General features: G+C 40.8%; 1 protein-coding gene and 1 long non-coding RNA gene across 2 annotated transcripts; both read left to right on the plus strand.

Moving 5' to 3' along the window:
• Positions 1–1,157: 1,157 nt before the first annotated feature.
• On the plus strand, positions 1,158–12,444 carry LOC105564552. The gene is made up of 15 exons (XM_012016996.1): positions 1,158–1,290; positions 1,429–1,556; positions 1,712–1,864; positions 1,934–2,051; positions 3,583–3,921; positions 4,172–4,289; positions 4,364–4,496; positions 4,895–5,085; positions 5,437–5,458; positions 6,396–6,575; positions 10,351–10,630; positions 11,124–11,297; positions 11,514–11,687; positions 11,796–12,037; positions 12,268–12,444. The coding sequence occupies exons 2-15, from the start codon at positions 1,461–1,463 to the stop codon at positions 12,442–12,444; spliced, it is 2,397 nt and encodes a 798-aa protein (XP_011872386.1). The 5' UTR covers positions 1,158–1,290; positions 1,429–1,460.
• Positions 12,445–13,935: 1,491 nt separating this feature from the next.
• On the plus strand, positions 13,936–16,591 carry LOC105564539. The gene is made up of 3 exons (XR_001009129.1): positions 13,936–14,280; positions 14,350–14,387; positions 14,580–16,591. It is a non-coding gene; the product is annotated as an uncharacterized LOC105564539 (long non-coding RNA).
• The last annotated feature ends 4,192 nt before the right edge of the window (positions 16,592–20,783 follow it).

The following is a 20,783-nucleotide window of genomic DNA, read 5'->3' on the forward strand; positions in this document are numbered from 1 at the left end:
TTTTTCCCGGCGATTATTAACGCTAAAATTGAATGTGTCCGTGAGCGCGGATCGGGCCAGTCGTGTGGACCACGCGCGAAAAACGAGGCCTCTCCCGAGAGGCAGATCCATCTTCGAATGTGTGTTAAAACCTCGCGATGCCCAAACTACCGGGAACGCCTCGCTCGCTACTCCTAAATGCAACGGGGGCCCCCATGATTTATCTGCGGGCGCCAAAATAAATGGAAAAGTTTTACTTTTTTTTTTAACTGCTCCCTTTTCAGATGGTTAAGATTGTCGCTCGAACGTTATATCGCAAGCGCAAGGAGTTACTTTCAACGCGTACATTCGGAAGGATATATGACATCGCGTGTTTTTTTTTCTCCTTTCTTTCTTTTTGCCGACCTGCCCGGAGTCCTTAGGCCTGTCTCGGAGATAATATAACAAGGTGACGTTAATAATCTCCCATTCGTTCACTCGCACGCACGCGATATATTAGACGATTCTTTTCTTTCGATACTTGGACGAGAATTCGTCGTACATTTGAATTTCTTCTTTACGTTTCCATCGAGGCGCAATTACGAAGCTGCGCATCAACGTTGATGCAAATTACAGATGAAAGATAAACAAAGTTATTCGGCTATTTTCACGCATAGCTTCAGCAGAGCCAGCAGAGCTGTTTCTCTTAGTCGGCGGTGGTATTTAATTTTAAGGGAAAACTTATTCTCGGGATTTTAATAGAAATCACTCGCGCGGAAACGGTCGAGAAAGTCACGTATGATTTAGTATGTGCCACGAGGTTAATTATTTCATTCGGAACAGTCATTAAAAACATATTCGTTCGCTGTGATAAACTAATAGGTCCCGGCACAGCCGAGTATTTACGCGCGTACACACACGCGCGAGTATCCACGTAGGTATATTCGCTCGCTAATGTATGCCGCGGGAGCGTGGAACACCGGAGCGACGAGAGGCACGAGGGTTCACTTGCGTTTCCACGACGATTACCTGCGGCTAATTTACAGCAAAGCGCGCGGATAAGTTCCGCCGTTATTCTTCCAGTCAGAGTCTCCTCGCGGCGCGGTTACCTCTTCTTCGCGGACGTTCCCTTTTCCTTATAACGGCGGAATACAGTCGATTCACCTGAAAAACCGATGCCTCGTTTCTGCGTAGGCCGATCCGGATCTGCATAAGCGTAAGCGCAGCGACTCGACCGCCGTTCGTTTATAAGCCCCTCCCTGAGAAGTGGCGACCACCGCGACGACCGTCCCGGAGTTAATAACACAGGGAAAAGGAAGTCACGCGATTGAGGTAATGAGGATGATGAAACGACGCGGCTGATACACCTAAAGCGTTAATCCGTCTCGAACGAGCTGGGTGCGAATACATAGTTACCAAAGTACACAGACGGGTAGGATCGTGTTCTCATTAAATGTACCGCTCCTGCAGCTGCCCGGTGAGCTAACAGCAACGACTGGAGCATGGCTGACGAAGAATCTGACATATCTAAAAGGGGCGATACCCCAGGGGACAGCAATGCCGACGGCAAAGTGCCAGATGAAACCAAATGTGACGACGTAAGTCGGAGCTAATGCTCTTTCGTATCCCGTTGAATGAATAAATTCAAATCTGAGAGAGAGAAAGAGAGAGCGAGATTTCTACTGATATTAACAATAAGTATAGATTCCTAGCAAAGACGCAGTTGCTATACAGGACAACGTGCCTTTAATAGGTCGATAAAACTTCGATCACGACAACCACCACGAAGAACGCTTTAATAACGACGCAGCTGGGACCGTGCGACGCTTATCCGCATCCTGTTAAAGTTTCGATCGTCGGTACAAGAAAGGTTGGAATGGCTTGCGCTATCGCAATTCTAATGAGGGTCAGTATACATATACCGTTCATAAAGATTAACTGTTGCATATCGCAAATTTTTCCTTTTCATCTTCAGCGTATAGCAAGTGAGGTCTGTCTGATCGATCAAAACTTGGACAAGGCTTCCGCCGAGGCCGAGGACATTCAGCACGCTGGTATCTTTCTGGGATGTCCGCTGGTGATTGGCACGTCAGGTACTTTTTCTGCTGAAGAAAACACACGTCTTAGATATTACATAGAGATATGGCGATATATAAAAATTGTAACAATTACACAATGCGCCTATTCAACAGTACTTTTCTCCCCGTCGCTCCCCGATCGCACGTCATTTCTACGAGAAACGCCTCGTCGCATTATCCGTGTCAGATAAAGCCAGTGTTAAGAGTTGTCACAGCGGTTAACACTTTGGATGATCCCGTCGTCGTGCTCTATTCACGGAATCAACGAATCGTGAACGCCCATGGGCGATGTAGGCCTTCCGCGCATTAGGTGCGAGACAGCTCACCACGGCACAAATTCCAGAAATTTCCGATTGATACGTCCGAACTGATGAGTCCACCGAGCGTCACCGGCGTGTCATGATCGTCGGCTCCGATCAACGCTCGCCTTAAATCGACGATCCGTTAGGTTGCCCGTCGAGGGTCCTCTGTCAACGTGCAGCGATTCAGAAACAACGCTTTCACACAGGCTGCTTTTGAGTTAGCGGTGAGTTTCGGGGGCCCAAAATTCCCTCGGACCTGTCCTTTAATCTCGTGTCTCATCTACATCGTCGGCCGCTTATACGCTGGCGAACCGGGCGAGCGTTTCCCCCGAACTTTTCACGGACACTCTCGTAAATCTCGTCCATTTTTATTTATCTCGGCCGTGATCGACTCCACGGCGCGGTTTTCTGTTTCTGTTTCCAGCGTGCGTACCACAGCGCGGTTACCCCGTCCGCCGAGCGGCCGGCTGTAAAAGCGCCGTATTCTTTGTGGGAATCCAGAAGGACAGTAACGGAAAGTGTGTGGTCGATCTTGTGGATAGTATCATCGAGTTGCTCCACGTTTGATCTCGGGAATGGTCTCGGTTTTTTCGACTTTTCTCGGCATTGCGTGCGACGCGTAGCGTCTGTATTCGTATCTATACGGGATAGCGGGATGATTCTTTCCGATCTTGTCTCGTGCGAGGTAGCAATTACTGGAACAAGTGGGACGACTTTTTTACGGGCTTGCCAAGTTATCTGTAACAACATCTCTCTCCGTCGTAAATGTATCTTTCGTATAGTCGCTGTACTGCCGCGCGTTACTACAAGCATTTTGTGAAGGTGTTGCCTCGGATCCGTACTCTTTATTTTTCCGACCGCGCCGGATTGTCTTCCCCGCCGTCGTTATCGGCGCATCTCTCTTCCGATGATGATTCCCTCCCGAAAGGGGGAAAATTTTCTTATTTCTTCTCGTCGTTTTGTATTCCACACACTTCCGAGGAGCTGACGATTACGCGGTTGAATAAGACGTTCCCCGGCGAGAGGTTCCCCGGAAAGGCATATCTGATTCTTAACGAAGCTATTTCCCGTTACGGCTTCCCTCGCGTGAATATCCACGTGTTTTCTCCAAAGATTCGACAACGATATTTATACCTTAACTCTCTCAGGGAAACGCGCCCGCAACATTAAAACGTAAAACATTAGATGTATCTAGAAACCATCACTTGACGATAATCTACGATCTGCAACCGACTGCATTTTAGATGTCTACAAGGTGAAAGACTCGGCGGTGGTAGTAATCGCGGTTTGTGAAAAGAAAGCCGAAGAGGAATTGAACGTGAAGCACAACATCGAGGTGTTCAAGAAGATCGTCCCCACAATCGCAAAATTGGCCTGCAAGGCAGTGTTACTAGTTGTAACTCAGCCGATCGACGTGATGTCGTACATCACCTGGAAGTTGTCCAAGTTTCCCGCGAGTAGAGTGCTTGGCACGGGGACTCTGCTCGATAGCTGCAGGTTTCAGGATTTACTGAGTCGGAAGTTGGGGCTGGCGCGCACGTCGATCAACTGCATGAGTATCGGCGCGCAGGGCGACACATCTGGTACTTGAGCGACAACCTGACTAATTTCGCCGGTTATTAAGAGCTTCTTTTTTTTTTCATCGATGCAATGATATTTATCAGAGTCTCGCTCTAGTGGGGTGTTTTTAAATAAATGTTATGGACAAGCATTATTTTTATATACGCAAATACCATTTGCGTTTGAAAGTATCACACGGCATTTTAGTTATATTGTTAACGACTTAACAGTTAACGACGTCTCTTTCCTTCCAACATCTGTCGTTTCATATAGTTCCTATATGGTCGAGCGTTCACGTGGCGGGTACTAAGATACGCGACATAAACCCACGAATGGGCGAGGCGGATGATCCCGAGAAGTGGCGTGACATTTCCGAAGCTGTAAATAAAACGTCAGTGGTTAAGATCATGGGACATTCTCGGGAGAATTTAAGGAAGTAATAAAATCTTTGCGCTGTGTTTACAGCGACACGGAGCTTAATCGGAAGAAGGGCGAGAGAGGGCCGGGCTGCTGGGCTCTCGGCTTCTGCACCGCCGAGATCGTCGATGCCATCGTCAGGAACACTAAAGCTGTATTGCCAGTGTCGACGTATATACATGTGAGAGATACAATCAAGTTAACGTTCCATAAAATTATTGAATAGGTTTAGGCAGACTTTAACTTCTTGTTACTCCAAAGTCAAAGAACTGTATTCATTCAATTTTGAAGACAGACTCTAGTTGCATAAAAATATAATGTTAGTTTCTCTGATTACAATCTAGTTGCTAGAATAGTTAGACATTGAATATGAAAGGAAGTTGGAAGTTGCGTGTAATCATTGTAAGATAATGATACGTTTTTAATCGGTTTTTTTTCTGGTATTTTATCGACTTTACAGTGACTTTTTCACAAATAATCTGTACTTTTGCGACTTGAACGAAAGAATTCTGAGACGCTTTTATCCGCGCGTCAATTGGCTCGACGGGGAAAACAAGATCGAGGAATTTCTGTTCGCAGAGTTGCGCCCACGGGACCGATAAAGATGTATATATGTCGGTGCCCTGTGTTCTCGGTCGGGAAGGTGTGTACGCCACAGTGCGACAGAAGCTGAATGATCAGGAAAAGACGGCGGTACAACGGTGTGCCGACAGCATCCGCAGTGTGCTGCGTGAGTGCGGCATTCTACGTGAGACAAGCGACATTGAGGAGTGACGACCGGCTGAGGAAAAGAGGAGAGCGAGCAACGTGAAGGACCTGCGAGCGGATATGCAGCGCGGAAATAGCGAGGAAAGGGAAGGGGGTGAAGGAGCGACGTCCTAGAATGCATCTTCATCAATAAAGGCAATGCTGCACCTGGCAACCGGTTTCCGCGTGCGTACATACATTCGATCGCCGTAATAAACGATATGAGTGAAACTCGACTTCCTGGAAAATTAAACCAGCCGCGTTCCCCTGCAAGATTGCTTGCGAACGGTACATGCAGCTCGCGCCACAATGTTGCACGCGTGCGGAGCTTATTACCGTTTCTTTTTTGCTCGATCGAATTTTGATTTACGCAGTCGAACGATGTACGGCGGAAAGGTGAAAGGGCGGATGAAAATGCATCTCCATTGCGTGCGAGGCGAGTATACGGTTGAGAGCTGCGGCTAAAGGAGATTGGATAATTTAAACTACAACCCTTTTTTTTACATTAGCTTTAGGTCTTGTTGTATAGTGAAGTCGTATTACACACGTGTATATATATATATATATGTGTGTGTATTTTTAGTCTCAGAAATTGAATGGTCGCTAAAATAAACCAGGATCACGTCTTTATAATAAAAAAAAAACTAGTGAACTGTATTGGTAAAGTTTATAAGGATGCAATAAAAAAAGTCGATTCCTAAGAATCGCTTCTCAAATATCCTATAAAACACAAATTGGCAGTATCTCTCCAGGAACGCAGCGCATCCCACCTGTGCGGCTCCGCAGCAGCTGTCGATCAATTTTACGACCTTCTATCCGTAGAAAAACGAAAAGCGTAGGAACGACGCGTCCAATCGGCGATTCGTCTCTACATCTGCCCGGAGCATTTACCTTTTTGTATAACGAGCATTCTTTCCGACTATAATTGATTCTGTACGGCGCGATTGAATTTATCGATAGCATCTTTTCGCCCGTGATCGAATGTGTTAATCGGATTGTATATCTCCCGCTACAAGATAACTTGAGGTTCACATCTCGTACATATAGTACATTATGAGCGTACGTCGGACACGAGGGGCAAAGAGAATTCTCTCGCGTTCGACAGTACAGAGCCAATACGGCCATCTTATTAAATCCACTTGTTACGTATCCGTTGCCAATTTCATTGACCTCCTGTCAAAATTATTTTTCTCGACTGTCTGCTTTTCCAGACGCGTCCTGTCTTATGTAAATTTTAACACGGAGCGTCAAATTTCGCGGTCTCGATCAGTAGATGTTCACAATGTCAAGCGACTTTTGGTTCGTCTAAATTATTTTATGTTATACTCCGAAGCGGAAGAGCGTGTCGGATATGACCGAAGCAAGAAGGAAATCACCTGAGGTTGCCGGCAGCACGGTAACTGTTTTACTGGCGAAACAGGCGGAACATCTTGTGGATGGTCATCGTGTCAAGGTCGTCGTCGTTGGCAGTGCGCCCAAGGGTGTCGCGGTCGCTATAGCGATTCTATTCAAAGTTAGCGGAGTGTTCATTTCTTTTCCAATTCTAACCTTTCACGCCGCTATAATTGTTCCATTAATTTTGTATAGGATGTACTTTTATCACAACGATTGAATTACTTTATTACCACGTAAAATATAGCGGCGCATATATTTTTTATCAGTTGCACAACGGCACACGTACAGATAACGGCCAAGGAATTGTTCTACTTTTTACAACCTTTATGAAAAACATTACCCAAGTATAAAAATTTATTCCTAAATTAATTTGCATTCAGCGCAATAACTTTAAGCACACTCTTTAAATTTCTCTTCTCTTAAGAATATAATATTTTAATATTAGTGGTATATTTTGTCAATCATTTCGTAAAGAAAAAGCTCTGATGTGCATAAGTCAACGTCAATGCTAATGTACTTCACATTGGTGTACTACATTTATTCACTTCGAGAAAGGTGTATCAATATTGATTAATGCGCACGTGCGTAATCGATCTGTACCTTATTCAATCAGACGACACGATAATGCGCTCGATACGTCAATCTAAACATGTCCACAATGATACTGAGTGAATGAGACATAGCGCCGGTGTCCAAATGGCTGGGGCATATAATTCGTATTTGTTCGTCGAGGATTAAAGATATAATGCTCCACGTTGGGGCAAACCTCGGGAGATACCCTCGAGGTGCACCCAACAAAGGACGACGGTGCCGAGGAATGTCCCGACCGACGTGTGTAGGATATACGTGCAAGTTTACGAGGACGAATCCTGAATGTGGCCTCGTTAGTGTGTACGTGTGTGCCGGCTCAAAAAAAGCTATTATGCAAATGACCCACGGAAGGCTAGAAGAGAGAATTCGGTTGTAGAAAGGAGCAGTACGGAACATGGAAGAGGGAAGGAGATAGCGGGGAAGGAGATGATAGAAGATGTAGAAGTGGGCCGGTCCTTTCGCTCGTTATCGGATCGTAACGCGAACATTTACACGTCGGCCAATGCGCCCCCGCAGGACGGCTCTAACCGACTGATTTACGTTAGTAACTATGGAGAGAGAGAGAGAGAGACTGCATTTTATAACACGGTTCGCTTGAAATTCTTGCGCGAAACGCGTATTGTTATTACATAATGGTAGTCGATTCAAGATTTCACAAAAGAAATGGAAGATCTCTGGGAATTTTAGGGGACACTTGTGTGTACGTGCAAACTTATCTTTTTATTCCGCTTTAACAAGTCCTGAACTATGTAATAACAGGAAATACGAGAAATATGAAATTGTTTGTAACGTTCTAAATGAAACTGTATATTATCATTGCATTGTTTAGACATAATTTCGTTGCCGCAGGGAGGAAAATTAACAGTTAGACGGAACACATTGTGGCTTGCGATGTTACAAGGTGCAACAGCGTTACGTCCGTATGCTGAGTACATTCCGGTAGAGGGTAATAAATGTGGGCGACTAATTCTAGGTTTTGGTTTCCGCAAATTTACGAGGGCAAACAATGGTGTGTGCATGCGGTGGGACGCGGAGGGCGTAACTGACGGACGATAGACTTCTCGTTGGACGATCTTATGGTGTACGTCGAGAGACTAAATAATATATAGTGGAGTTTATCATGTATATTAACGAGGAGGTCAGAATGGTGCGGGAATAACTAGGATATTAGGGAACCCGTTACCGTACACGATAATAGCTTTTGAAGAAAATTGTCCAGGTTGCGTATCGAATTAATACCCATGGATTTCCTTAAAGCTGGGTCGAATTGTTGGCTCTCGTGACGATGACAAATGATTTCCTTAGTTTTTTATAAAAATGAAAAACACGCACTTCTAGCTAATATTGATCATTTAAATTAACTACGGAGCACGAAATTTCGCTTATCCGACATGATCATGATCTCCTGATTCCCGGAACGTTCGGCGACCAAAGACACGACGAAAAAGAACCGGGAAGAGGGGCAGGAAGAAGAAAAATAAGAAGCGAAAGATATGACCGAGTCGTGCTGCTGCACCTCACATCGCAACATGGCTGATCACATCAACGAGATTATCGCGAGGTACGAAAATAAGACCGCTATGGTCCACCTCGCGAATCCACTGTACCAAAATTCTTCTACTACTGTACATGCCAGGCATCGTTCTTCCTCTTGTTCCTTCTCGTTCTATCGCGACACTTCCTATTAACACGACCCATATCAGGTTGCGCAAAGTGAACCAGATCAAACTTTTAACGAAAAATACGTCGCTCACATATCTCGGGCCATATCTACACGAACGTTAATATGCACATATTTATGAAGAGATTTTCATATTGTTGTACGCGTCTTTAAGCTATAACAATAGTGAAACTGAAGACATTCTTCAAATATCAAATTGTTATTGCCTACACGTCGCATTTTACTATTGATAAAATGTACTTCTAATAATATTTCTTATCCGCAATGGCTACTGTTTTAGCAATAATTTGTACAATACTTTAAATATGGATCAGTATGGAAGATAAAAATCTAATTAAAATTAGTAGAAACTTAACGAAAAAATGATATACAGAAAAAGAGAAGGAGAAAAAAAGGACAAGATATAATTCGCCAAATATTCATGTATTAAAAATAGAAAGAAGACAATTGTGCATGTATTATTTATAAGAAAAGAATGACCGTACGTGTTAAATTACGACGTATCCATGCATATGCTAATTAGATTTCTATCTAATATCGCGGTACACAATGTTAATTTTTATTTACGTGCATGTGAAAGTAACAGACTCACGGTTATTGCGAGACAATGAAAGTGATGGATCTATTCAACAGTTTAGCAGCTCACGATACTCCACCTTTCGGAAGCCACGCTTGATGAAGTAAGATAATTAAGTGGTGTGCAATAACAGATCGGAAGCGCGAGAGCGCAACATAATATATTAAGAAGCCCTTTCGTAGTTAGCCCGGCGTTTGTCTTAATGTGAAGTGTGAAAGCACCATCTGTCCGAGGTGAAAATACGTCCGCCTGTTCGGGCGCGAGCGCCTTGGTAAAGTGTATATTTAATACGCACCGTCCGTCGCTATTACCACGAAAACGCGTCCGTATACGATACGGTCCTAGGAGAATAATGCCCATTAACTTTTACGGGGTGATTTACATGATCGTCCGAATATCTCATTACACCACAAATTAGTCTGCACAAATTAGAACCGCTCGAAGCTTAATGATCCGTCGTTCAAAAACGAATATAGATTACCAGCGGTCCCTTATACCGCTCGTTTGCCGCGCCATTTGCCACACTTCACGGACTCGTATAACGTTACATTTACGACGTCCCCGGGTATCCCTGGGATATTCGTGTACGGTACGTTAATGAAACTAAAAAATTCATGGGAAAACAAATAGACAACGATTTACGAAGAAGCCCATGATTGCGGGAGAAAAATGAAGCACGTGCGGACAGGGGGTCGCCGGAGCATCCTTCATGCTCGTTTGACATTTCATGAAGAAAGCGGTCGCTACGGTCGAAAATGTTGTAGCGGCTGCCGGAGGTAGGACGGAAGGTGGTCCCCGTGAAGAGGAACCGGCGAGAAGAAGCCGGTACCGGTCCTATAATTATTCATGAATGAATTATCGCCCTGCGTAAGACATCGTTTGTGTCACCGGGTACCGGCGGCAGCAACAACGACGGCCACAACATTGTGGATCCTCCCGAAAATAACACGTTCCACGGCGCTCTTCCCTGATCGGATCTTAACGATTCCTCGCATTAAGGGACTTTGCAAACGGCGCGATTGATCGCGCGCCCGCACGTATCTTAATGCGATACTCGGCCTGATGCTCTCATTGCGTAACGATTCGAAGCGCATAATAACACTGCCCGCCGGGCAGCGACCAGTTGCCGTTAATTACTCTCTAGCTTCTCTGCCTGCTACCCCGTTCTATCGTTCATCCCTCTGTGATTTTTTGTTGTTGTTGCAGCGCCTCGCCTCCGAGCTGATCCTTATAGACGCGAACGAGGATCTCGCTAAGGCGGAAGCAGAAGACATCAGCCATGCGGCGGCGTACCTCGGCAATCCCAGGATTGTCGGTACCAAAGGTGAAGCCTGATGGGAGGAGTCTGCAGAAAAATAGCGAGACCGTCATTATACTGTCCGCGAGTAACGAGCAATTATCTGGGCACAACTGCGCTTTAACGTTCGGATAAGTAAATCGCGCGGTTGCGATTAGCGATAAGGTCGCTGGAGGTGACGTTCGTGCACGTTATTGTCTGCATTGAGACGTCGCGAGATGTTAATAAAATTAAGATTATCCGCGGGCTGATTAAATTTCATAGCGATGCTGCGCGATAAACGAGGTACAAGTGGCACGCGTACCTAACAATTAATTAGCAATTAATAATAACACTGACAAAGCAAGAACTCGAAAGTATTTTAATTTCTTTCGCGACCTCTGAAAGTCGAGAGAATAGGTTCTCGTTTTCGTATTTTTTCCCCCCCACAAAAATATCCCTCGCGCAAAAGCACGTGGAAACAAATAAAATTCTGTGATAAACGATAAATCATCCTGCAGCGTGTATTACGCTCCGATAGATTATGCTTGTGCCAGAGACGCAGCGGTATGCGTGATCACAGTTGGAAGCCAGTCTCGTGAAGATCAGCAGCCGGCCGATTATCTGGAGCATAATCTGAAAATTTTCAAGGACGTCATTCCGAACGTATCCAAGTACGCGCCGAACAGCGTTCTTCTCATTCTTTCGAAGCCAGGTATACGTCTTATTACTATATTTAACGTGTTTGCCATACTAGAAATTGCACACATATATTAGCTGATAGGCATCTTATTTGGCATTTGGATAATGTGTCAATCGTTTCTCTATCAAGATATTCTACAACGTTTAAACTCATTATAACTGATAGATCGATTTTAATCGAATAAGTACAGTGTGGCACTCGAATGATTATTCCAATCTCTTTACGCAGTTGACATTCTGTCGTACGCAGCTATGAAGCTGTCTGGATTTCCACCAAATCGTGTTATAGGACTAGGAACATTTCTAGACAGCTGTCGATTTCAGTACTTTATCGCTCAAAAGCTCGGAATTTCAGCAAGCGCGATTCAAGCGTTAATCATTGGCGAGAGCGGACCGGCTTCTGGTAATGAGCAGTAAAAAATATTTAAAATTATAACAAACATTTCCGCATTTTTTTTTATTCAATCTAATTGGTTTCCCCATTTATTCCCTATTTTTTTATGTATGTTAGTCCCGGTCTGGTCTGCTGTCGCGGTAATGGGTATGTCTTTAAAAGATATAAACAAAGAGATCGGCACAAAAACGGATCCAGAATCCTGGGGTGACTTACACACGAAAGTCGTCAATAGCGATAGCGAATTAATCATCAAGAAAGGCTATCACAGCTGGGCAGTCGGAATCTGTGCAGGCGAAATTGTTGATGCTATAGTGCGCAATACTTGCGCTTGTTTTACTGTCTCTACGTTCGTGAAGGTTTATCGATAAGCCTTATTGGAACTATTAAACTTCTGTTTAACGATACTGCAAATCCTGGTGTAACGAAATTATTTTTAAATTGTTATCTCGCGTTGTATAATTATAATATTAATTCATTGCCACATAATAAAGATAATTATAAATTTAAAGAAATATTCAAGTCAATTACAAATATATTTCGGTGAATAACTGTCAGAACTTGGCCAACCATGTCAAATAAATTTCAGGGTTGCCGACACGGACTGGAAAAGGATATTTTTATGTCATTACCATGTGTAGTAGGAAGAAACGGCGTACAGTCCTTTATTCGTTTGTTGTATACATCTAAGGAGCAAGAATTGTTGACGGTATCCTGCAGAAGAATTTATGATGCGCAAAAATTGATCCTCGACAACATTGAATAAATAAGAAATGCAATTAAAGTATTCGTCGCGCGATTTTATAATTACTTTATTCGATTGTAATCTAAAGTATTAAACACTCTCAAGAATTAATATGACGGTAAATTGTATTTTATATTTGAAAAAAAATAGAAATTTATATCAGTTTACATCAGTTAAAGAGTTACTTCGAAATACCATAAATAGGTACAGAAAGATTCCGTGACAAAAGACCTTATCTTCTATCATTCGACTATTCAGCCGAAAAGAGAAATCTGCGTTTGTTTTATAGGACAGTTTGGTTTTATTGCGTGATCAGAGCAGGTAGCGCTATAAATTGTAGGGCGTACACCGAAGATTTCGGTCCCAATTTGCAAAGATTAATGCAGACTACGCGTAATTAATTGCTTCGTGTATGGAGCAGTTAACCGGCCCGCTAAAGGCGATCGAGATGATGAAACGATTGCTATTATAAATATAAAGAGGGGCGGTTTCGCGTGGCTCTAGTGGCCAACGATACCCACCAATTTGTTACAAAATTCACGTATGTTGATATCACGCTTTTTGTCTCTGCCATCCTCCACATTAGTTAAGACGTTCGTTTACTGAACAGTGCAGTTACTGCTGCTTGAATATCAGTGACAAAGTGTTCTCAATATATACACGAGGTCTAGAGCCATATTTATAATTGTGTTTCTATTGAGAATTTTTATTTATATTTCTTCCACGTTTATTGATCTGCTACCGGTTTTCTATTCTTTGTGTTTTTATGCTAAAGCATTTGTTTTAAGAAATTAGTTTAACACATAGACTGTTACGTTATTTATGTGTGAATGACAATTTATTTCATGAAAAAGTCTCAAGAATTTAAATATATTATTTTTATAGTTATTTTTTTCTATAAGAATATCATTGAATGATAAAGATTTTTTCTGACGATTGGCGTCACCGTATTTGAATGTCTTTCGGAAACAAGAAATATGCGAATGACGTACATAATATAAAAACCAATATATAAAAAAAACATTTTTATTTTTATAAATTACTAACAATTTCAATTTCCAAATATTCGTTTCTCTAACCACAGTGTATCTTTCTACGTACTTACTACAGTAATATTTAATAATCATTTAATTAAGATAGTATCTTTAACGAAGTTCTTTTATTGTACCAGTAAATTGCGCGTACAAGATATGTTTCACTATTAAATTTAGTAATCTAAGCTTAAATGTAATAAACTTTAATGAGAGACATAAAAAACAGGGCAATAAATATTACATATTTATCTTAATATATATAATTTCGTTATTTCGTAAAAACTGATGTATTCGTGTTATATGTAGTGATACTGATAATATCCTTAAAGTCTATAACTTTTTCTAGTCCCGTTAAAAGTGGTTAATTACGTCTCTTTTATGGTCGGCATTGAGTACAATTGGCAATGAAAATATTGATGTTAAACGATTTACGTAATGGTCAAGGCGTAATTATAAATAGCCAATATATAAAGGGGACCTAGTCGCATGTGTGTATTAATCTTTGTGGAATAGTTGAACGTTTAGTTACGAATTGCTACGAATTTATTCTTAAAATCAACGCATTAATTTTATTCCTGATCTGACTGACATTTCCGAGTTCCAAAAATGAAAAATGTCATGATATTTATGACTCTGTTATTCGTTGTCTTCTCATTATCGCCAACAATTTGTGACGAAATAAGAAAAAATGCTTCTACAGTCAAACATCGCAATGAGAAGTACACATATTTGGATCTTCCTGCTAGCATCGCACGTCTACCGAGTGGATTATTCAAGTGGTACACGGGATAAGGATGGACACTACCCGCCAAAGTAATTTTGAGTAAGAAAAAAAGAATTAAGACTAAAATCTATTTTTATTTATTTTATCTCTCAAGATCAACTTTTCTAGGGAGGATAAGATATATGGCACGCAACATAATGATTAAGGTAATTGTATTTTATTGTCTTAATAGAAGTTTATATGAAGATATTAAGATATTATAAAGATAGGATATATGTAAAAAAATTAACCTGATTTTGTTACAATTATTTTTTGGCGACTACGTAATTATTTGTTTAAATATATAGTACAATTACACTCTTGTACACATATATTTTAAATGTATTTTACATTTATAGGTTAAAAGGAATGGTTAATCCGAAGCTGTTTTACTTTGGAATTCTTCGTCCTATTTTAATATAATTATAAAAACTTGTTTGATGGAATTCAAATATGAATTAAATAACATAAATATCATAAAAATGAAATAAATAAAGATTATCTACTCATATCGTATGTTTCTTATGAGAGAATATATTCTCTGTAATTACAATGAATTTCATAAGACTATAATAGCAGATAAACATTTGTTTCACTAATGCATCTTGTTCTATCGTACAATTATATGATTTTATTCTTTTAATTGCATAATAGATTTACGCATTATACATTTTACTTAATTTATTTTGTTTTCGGACCCGTAGATCAAGGAAACAGTGATTTAAAATGTAAAATAGTAGTAAATCCTTAGAAATTTCAAGCATTTCGTATTAAATATTTTTTTTTACATAATTAACTCTTTATTCTCGTAGTTTAAGTTGGATGACTTTAATATTTGCAAGTAATATGTATTTTTATATATGTATGTGCAAAATATGCACTGCAGGTGCGTTGGATCCAACGTAATTCTTGGGATCCACGATAATTATAGTTATAATTGACTCGCAAGTTAATTGCTATCCTACTCGAGTATTGCGGAAAAAAGAAGTGCGAGTTATTGTACGCGTATATAAAATTTCTTACCCGCATGGCTAGTATTGATCACGGCCGTCTGATAACGGAAGTTATTTCATTATAATAAGAATATTGCAATTCAGATGTAAATACGAAATAAGAATTTATATTGTTAAATTTGCTGTTAAAATGCGAAACGAGCAGTATACAGGCTTTGGTCCTTGCATCAAGAATTCACGGGCCCGCATCTCACACATGCAAAAAGATGAAAGATGCCCGTACACCAGTACGAAAGCGCATCTGCATGATCTGCTATTGAAAATTCATGTCCCGAGTGGTTTATACGGATGAAAAGTGGGAGGAACCGGAGGACATTGCTCAACGGGCAGGAGACGCGGCGGTAGGTACTACTAATTACTTATACTTTTTATTCCATGCGAATATAATGCCGTCGAAGCAGCCTCGGAGCAAGGAGGTCGCCGATGGAAAAAAGGAAGGCGTACAAAGAGAGAAGGCGAGGTAAAAAGAGACACTGCCGCGCGAGAAAGATCGGTGGAGGGAATATGTAAAAGGGGCAGGGTAGGGTGTAGTTGGAGTGCGTTACTCAAAGCTTTAAAGTCATCTATACGCCATCAGCGACCGATGTATGTATGTGGGGACCCCAAACCGCGCGTACACGCTCGTAAAATCGCCATGGCGCAGAAGGCAGGTCGGACTCCTGATTGAGTTACGATTTAATTAGTCCGCGCGGCCAATCAGTAATTAAGATATCCGCTAATCAACGGGCGCGGCCCTTCTTCGATCTCTCTTTTTTCATAAGTTCGCCACTGGAGAATTTTTGCCGTATTCTTCCTCCCCCCCCTCTCTCTACCCTTCCTTACGGTACTCTCATTCTATTTCGTATTGTTCCTAATCTGTTCTATTTCTTTCTTCATTAGTTATAATTTATTATTAAGCTTGAAATAACCGTACTTGATCAAATAAAAGATTTATTAAATTATTTTGTGTATATAATATGTTTCTATATCACTTGGTAAAACGATTAGCGTCGCACCTTATTCGTATCCAAGTTTCTTGTTCAATATTTGCTCTGGAACTTTTAGAATCGAACTTCTAATCAGCATGGTCTCATCTCTTTCAATGAGAAAAATACTGAATGTTCCCGGCATCTGCCGGAAAAAGATAGAACACACATGATCGAAGACATGCCTGATAAACGAGCCACATTTATTCTGCCTCACCTTTTTTACTAACCTGTTTAACATGCACAGTCCAATCCACGAGAGAGGATTGCACAAATTTTATGTATGCTAATAATCATCGTCGGAATAAAGCTGCGATGATGCACAGATGTATACACATTTATTGTTTATACACCAACAGTTTTGGTGCGATTTTTAAAGATGTTTTTTCTCCGAATATGCACGAGATTAAATTCCGTATCAGCCGGTTGTATGATACAACGTTTTGATTGCAATTAATAGCCGCCGGCTGCGTTACGGTCGGTTAATTGTCGGGGAAAGATTAATGGCGCGAAATCACGCCACTAGCAGTGGATTGTTCGACACCGATTTTTATATCAGTGCATATCTTCATAAAATATTGTATGCTATAACTTCTTGCAACGAAATATACTCGTGAAATAAGATATTTTAATAAAATGTTTATGGGTGGCAGGATTAAAAATTAATTTAACAATCGATCGAATAGTTGAATGAGATTTATTTCAAATTAAATAATCTACATATACGTACATATTATTGAAAAGAATATGAGATTATAGATTGTTTAATTTTGTTTTGTCTTAATTAAAATATTAAATCTGTAGTTGAATTATAATATAAAGTGTCAATAAAGCCCGGATAGCACAAAGTATTGGCGTAGTATTGGGAAATAATGTAAATGCAATACCGTGCAATTATTGATACGTAACATTGGCGTTACATTAGCCTTATATTATTATTGTAGTTAGGTTCGATATATCCACAAGCGCTAATACCTTTTTTAACGATCAAACTCGGATGAATCTCTCTCACGTCGTGCATTGAATAGCAAACCTAATTTATGTTCACTCAATATTCATTTTCCTAAATATACACATATGTAATTGCACGGTTTTTTTTTGTCGATAATCCTCTCCTCGGGTACTACCTTGTCGTGGTGGAGGGGCTTAAGTACCCCGAAGAGTTACTCTCTAAAAATCATTCAGTACATTATTACTGAATCAGTGAGTATTCACTGTTTTCAGTGATAATCCATTGATTGATTTTAGAGAGTACATACTCTAAAGACGGGACAACCAAAGGTACCCATTGCACTATTTGGGCCCGATTTTTCAGTTTCTAATAAACTGCTGACCATAGTTTAATCGATTCTCTGTCTCTTCTTAGATAATAATATAGAAAAGCATAGAGAGCCGAGTAACTTCCATATTAACAGTTAAGCAGAAAATGATAAACCAGGCCTAACACTCTCTGAAAGTTAATCGGTGGATTATTACTGAAAATAACGAATCGATTCACTGTTTGCAGTGATAATCCACCGATTGACTTTTAGAGAGCACATTTATTAATTGATTTTGTTCATTTCAGCACGAACTTTCGAGGACTGACGAATAATTTCGCTATTATTTCGCCAGTTTAAACGAATCGCAACCGCGCGCGGCGATTCGTCGTGTCGCGTCGCGTTCGGGAGTGCCGTTTGTGTAATTGGACTAAAGACTTTCAAAGTGTAAAATCGCGCGAACGGTCTTTGTGTTTTCGCGAGTGTGCAAGAAGACAACCTGAGTGGAGGAGGAGACCTGGGGAAGGCATCAGGCACCGGCGGAGCAACTTTAGGGTAAGTATTTTTTCTTTTGTATAAAATTAATCTTTCTCTTGTTTGTTTTCAATAATTTAAAAATTATTTTCTTTAATATTCATTTTCTTGAATACTCTGTTTTAATATGAACTTTATAATTGTCTGTTACAGGATCGACGTAGTGAAACTCCGCTGTTGCGCATCGGGTCGGTGAGTAAAAAACTTTTTTATTACGGCAAATAGTACGAAAGAGGTCAGTCGATATTTCATATCGACGTAACCGTAGTTTAATTTAAATACGATCGACACTCGTGTATTCGAACCGTACGAAATATTTGTCGGTTACGATAACCGACTATGGAAGGAGTTTTCTTCCTTCCTGATCTCTGGTCAAAATGACCAGATTGTATGGCCGGGAGCAACGAAAGGTATGTCCAATCTGGCCCAACGAAGGACTAAATACGACGAGGTAAGTGGTCAATCCTGGCCACTCTGATGGAGTACCTAAGTAAGGTGCTGTATGAAGTATAATATACTTTGATTTCTTTTGATTTGTTACAATTCGGGTGGGTTATGCTTCTATATACATACATTCTCGCATATGTGCGAGAGTGAAACCCCTATTAAATCCCGCGGGCGCGTTAAACTCCAAGTCAAACCCCTAGAAAATCGCGTCGCGTTTAGTTAAAGATTTGTAAGTTTATTATGTTGCAACACGGGTAGGTAGAAATTGGATAAGTAGGTCTATAGATCGGAATACGGGTAGGCAGGAATTCGGATAGTCAGGGACAGGGGGACATAATTCGAGTGTAAAATATTTAAAATATTAGATAACATAAATTATTTCTTTTATTATATTGTAAGTGTATTGTATAAGTTAAGTTAGAGTTGCCAAAAAGAAGTAACTGTAACTGTAACTTCGTTACAAGTAACGAGTTACTTCTCAACCCTACTATAATTTAACCTCACTGGAATATACCACGAAAGTGCATATACACGTTAAGTGTGATTGTGCAATACCACTCTGTCTCATCTCGATTCCACTTATCTGGCAATCAATAGAAGACTGCGGCCGACGATATTTCAGTGCATTTTTCCTGGACAATAATGAGTGATTCCCAGTAAAACTGTGCGTATTACTATGTAGCACTGTGATTAACGGAGCGTAAATAAATTTTGTAACATTGCTCTGTTTCCACAAAACAAGTCAATATGAATTGTATCTTTTCAGATATCGAACCAGATTATTTTGCATTATAAAATTGTGAAAAAACATCTTTTTCTCGACAAGGATCACTTTAATTGCGCGAGTTATGATATCAAGGATATAGTAAGAGTAGGGATATTAATTTTTGCACGTACGTATCGCAAAGCGACTAATTTTACTGCGGCAACAAGTCTCGACATTGGAGACTGATTTATAACAGAATCCTGAGTTACCGATGAGAATGGATAGATTTTTACTTTACCGTCGTCCGTGAGGCAACGTTGAGCCTCATCAGGAAGATCCGGCGAGACCCGGACACGCGGGCAGATCCGCCTTGATCCGCGGCGGATTCCAGATTGCTTTGGCGATTATGCGATTATGCCCCGATTCGAGATTTATGGGCAAGCAAAGCCGTCCAGGACGCGTATCGCCGTTTATTTATAGTTACGGGGAATCACTTATTGCAACCACTCGCTCGAGCTCTCTTTTCTCTCTTTCTCTTTCTGGTCTTTCTTCCCTGACCCTCTTCTTCGTCGGCCGCACGCGTGAGTGCACTTTTAACGCACTCGTCGAAGACGACCACCCGCGGTATTGGGCATGGGAAAGCAACTGCCGACAAGTACCAGATTTAGCTCATTGACAGAACCGTAGCTTTAGAGACTCTTTTAATTATTCATTAGAAGTTTCAATTGTTATAAAATTTAGAAAAATATATTTCAAATTGTATCTTTTGTATGTGTGTGATTGATTTTTGCGAAATTAAATTTAGTATTTTTTCTTGTTGCATCGTATTTCGACACATATTAATAGTAATGTTTCTTTTTTGGACATCACACGAAAAATAATTAATTTAGCTAAACAGTTATAAATTTGTTCTTATAATTCCTGCTGTCAAGCTTTCAATTGAATAATGCAAGTTAAATAACGATCGCGCCACAAAATGCTGACACTATTATTTTCAAAGATATCAGACTTCTCGCAATTTAACGACGTGATTGCAGGAATTGTCGCAACGCGTTGTGCGCTTGCTAATTCGCTCCGAAACATAATGACTAAAGACTTTCGCAAGGTCAGACTCTCGAGATTTTACTCACTTTCCGCAAGGTAATTTAATCTCATTTCAAGATTTTCACGTCGAAATTAAATATATTTTCAAAGGAAGAATACTCTTTTTTTTTCTACGTGGAGACTCGACTAACCTCTGGTTAACAGTTAAGCAGAAAATGAAAAACCGGGCCTTAACGTACTCTCGTATCCGCGAGCGGTTCCTCGCGAAGGCGAACGCGTTTGCTCACGAGCTATAATTTACAATCACGTCACGGGAAAAGAACCGAAATATTCGTGAGTCTGACGTGCAAACGTAGCCGAATGCTTGGTACACACATACTATATGGCGGTCGCCTAACGAATGTACATGTATTATCCCGCGGTAATTACCATATCAAGATCTCTCGTTGCTGATCCCTAACACCGTCCTAATTGCCACGCTCGACAATTTATTAAATTGCTCTATTATGAGGCCTGTCCTTCCCACTTTTTCTCCTTTTTTCATCTCACTCAAGGTTTTAAGGATCCACATCCGCTTCCCTCGACTTGATTTCGT

Source organism: Vollenhovia emeryi, unplaced genomic scaffold, assembly GCF_000949405.1.
Source record: "Vollenhovia emeryi isolate VEMERY1.0 unplaced genomic scaffold, V.emery_V1.0 DF939163.1, whole genome shotgun sequence".
NCBI lineage: Eukaryota > Metazoa > Arthropoda > Insecta > Hymenoptera > Formicidae > Vollenhovia > Vollenhovia emeryi.

Bases quoted from the DNA above. Each gene is read 5' to 3' on its own strand.
- LOC105564552 (XM_012016996.1), top strand. From the start codon at position 1,461: ATGGCTGACGAAGAATCTGACATATCTAAAAGGGGCGATACCCCAGGG. The intron at 4,290-4,363 runs GTCAGTGGTTAA...CTGTGTTTACAG, and splicing joins TCCGAAGCTGTAAATAAAAC to CGACACGGAGCTTAATCGGA. The intron at 11,298-11,513 runs GTATACGTCTTA...CTCTTTACGCAG, and splicing joins TCTCATTCTTTCGAAGCCAG to TTGACATTCTGTCGTACGCA.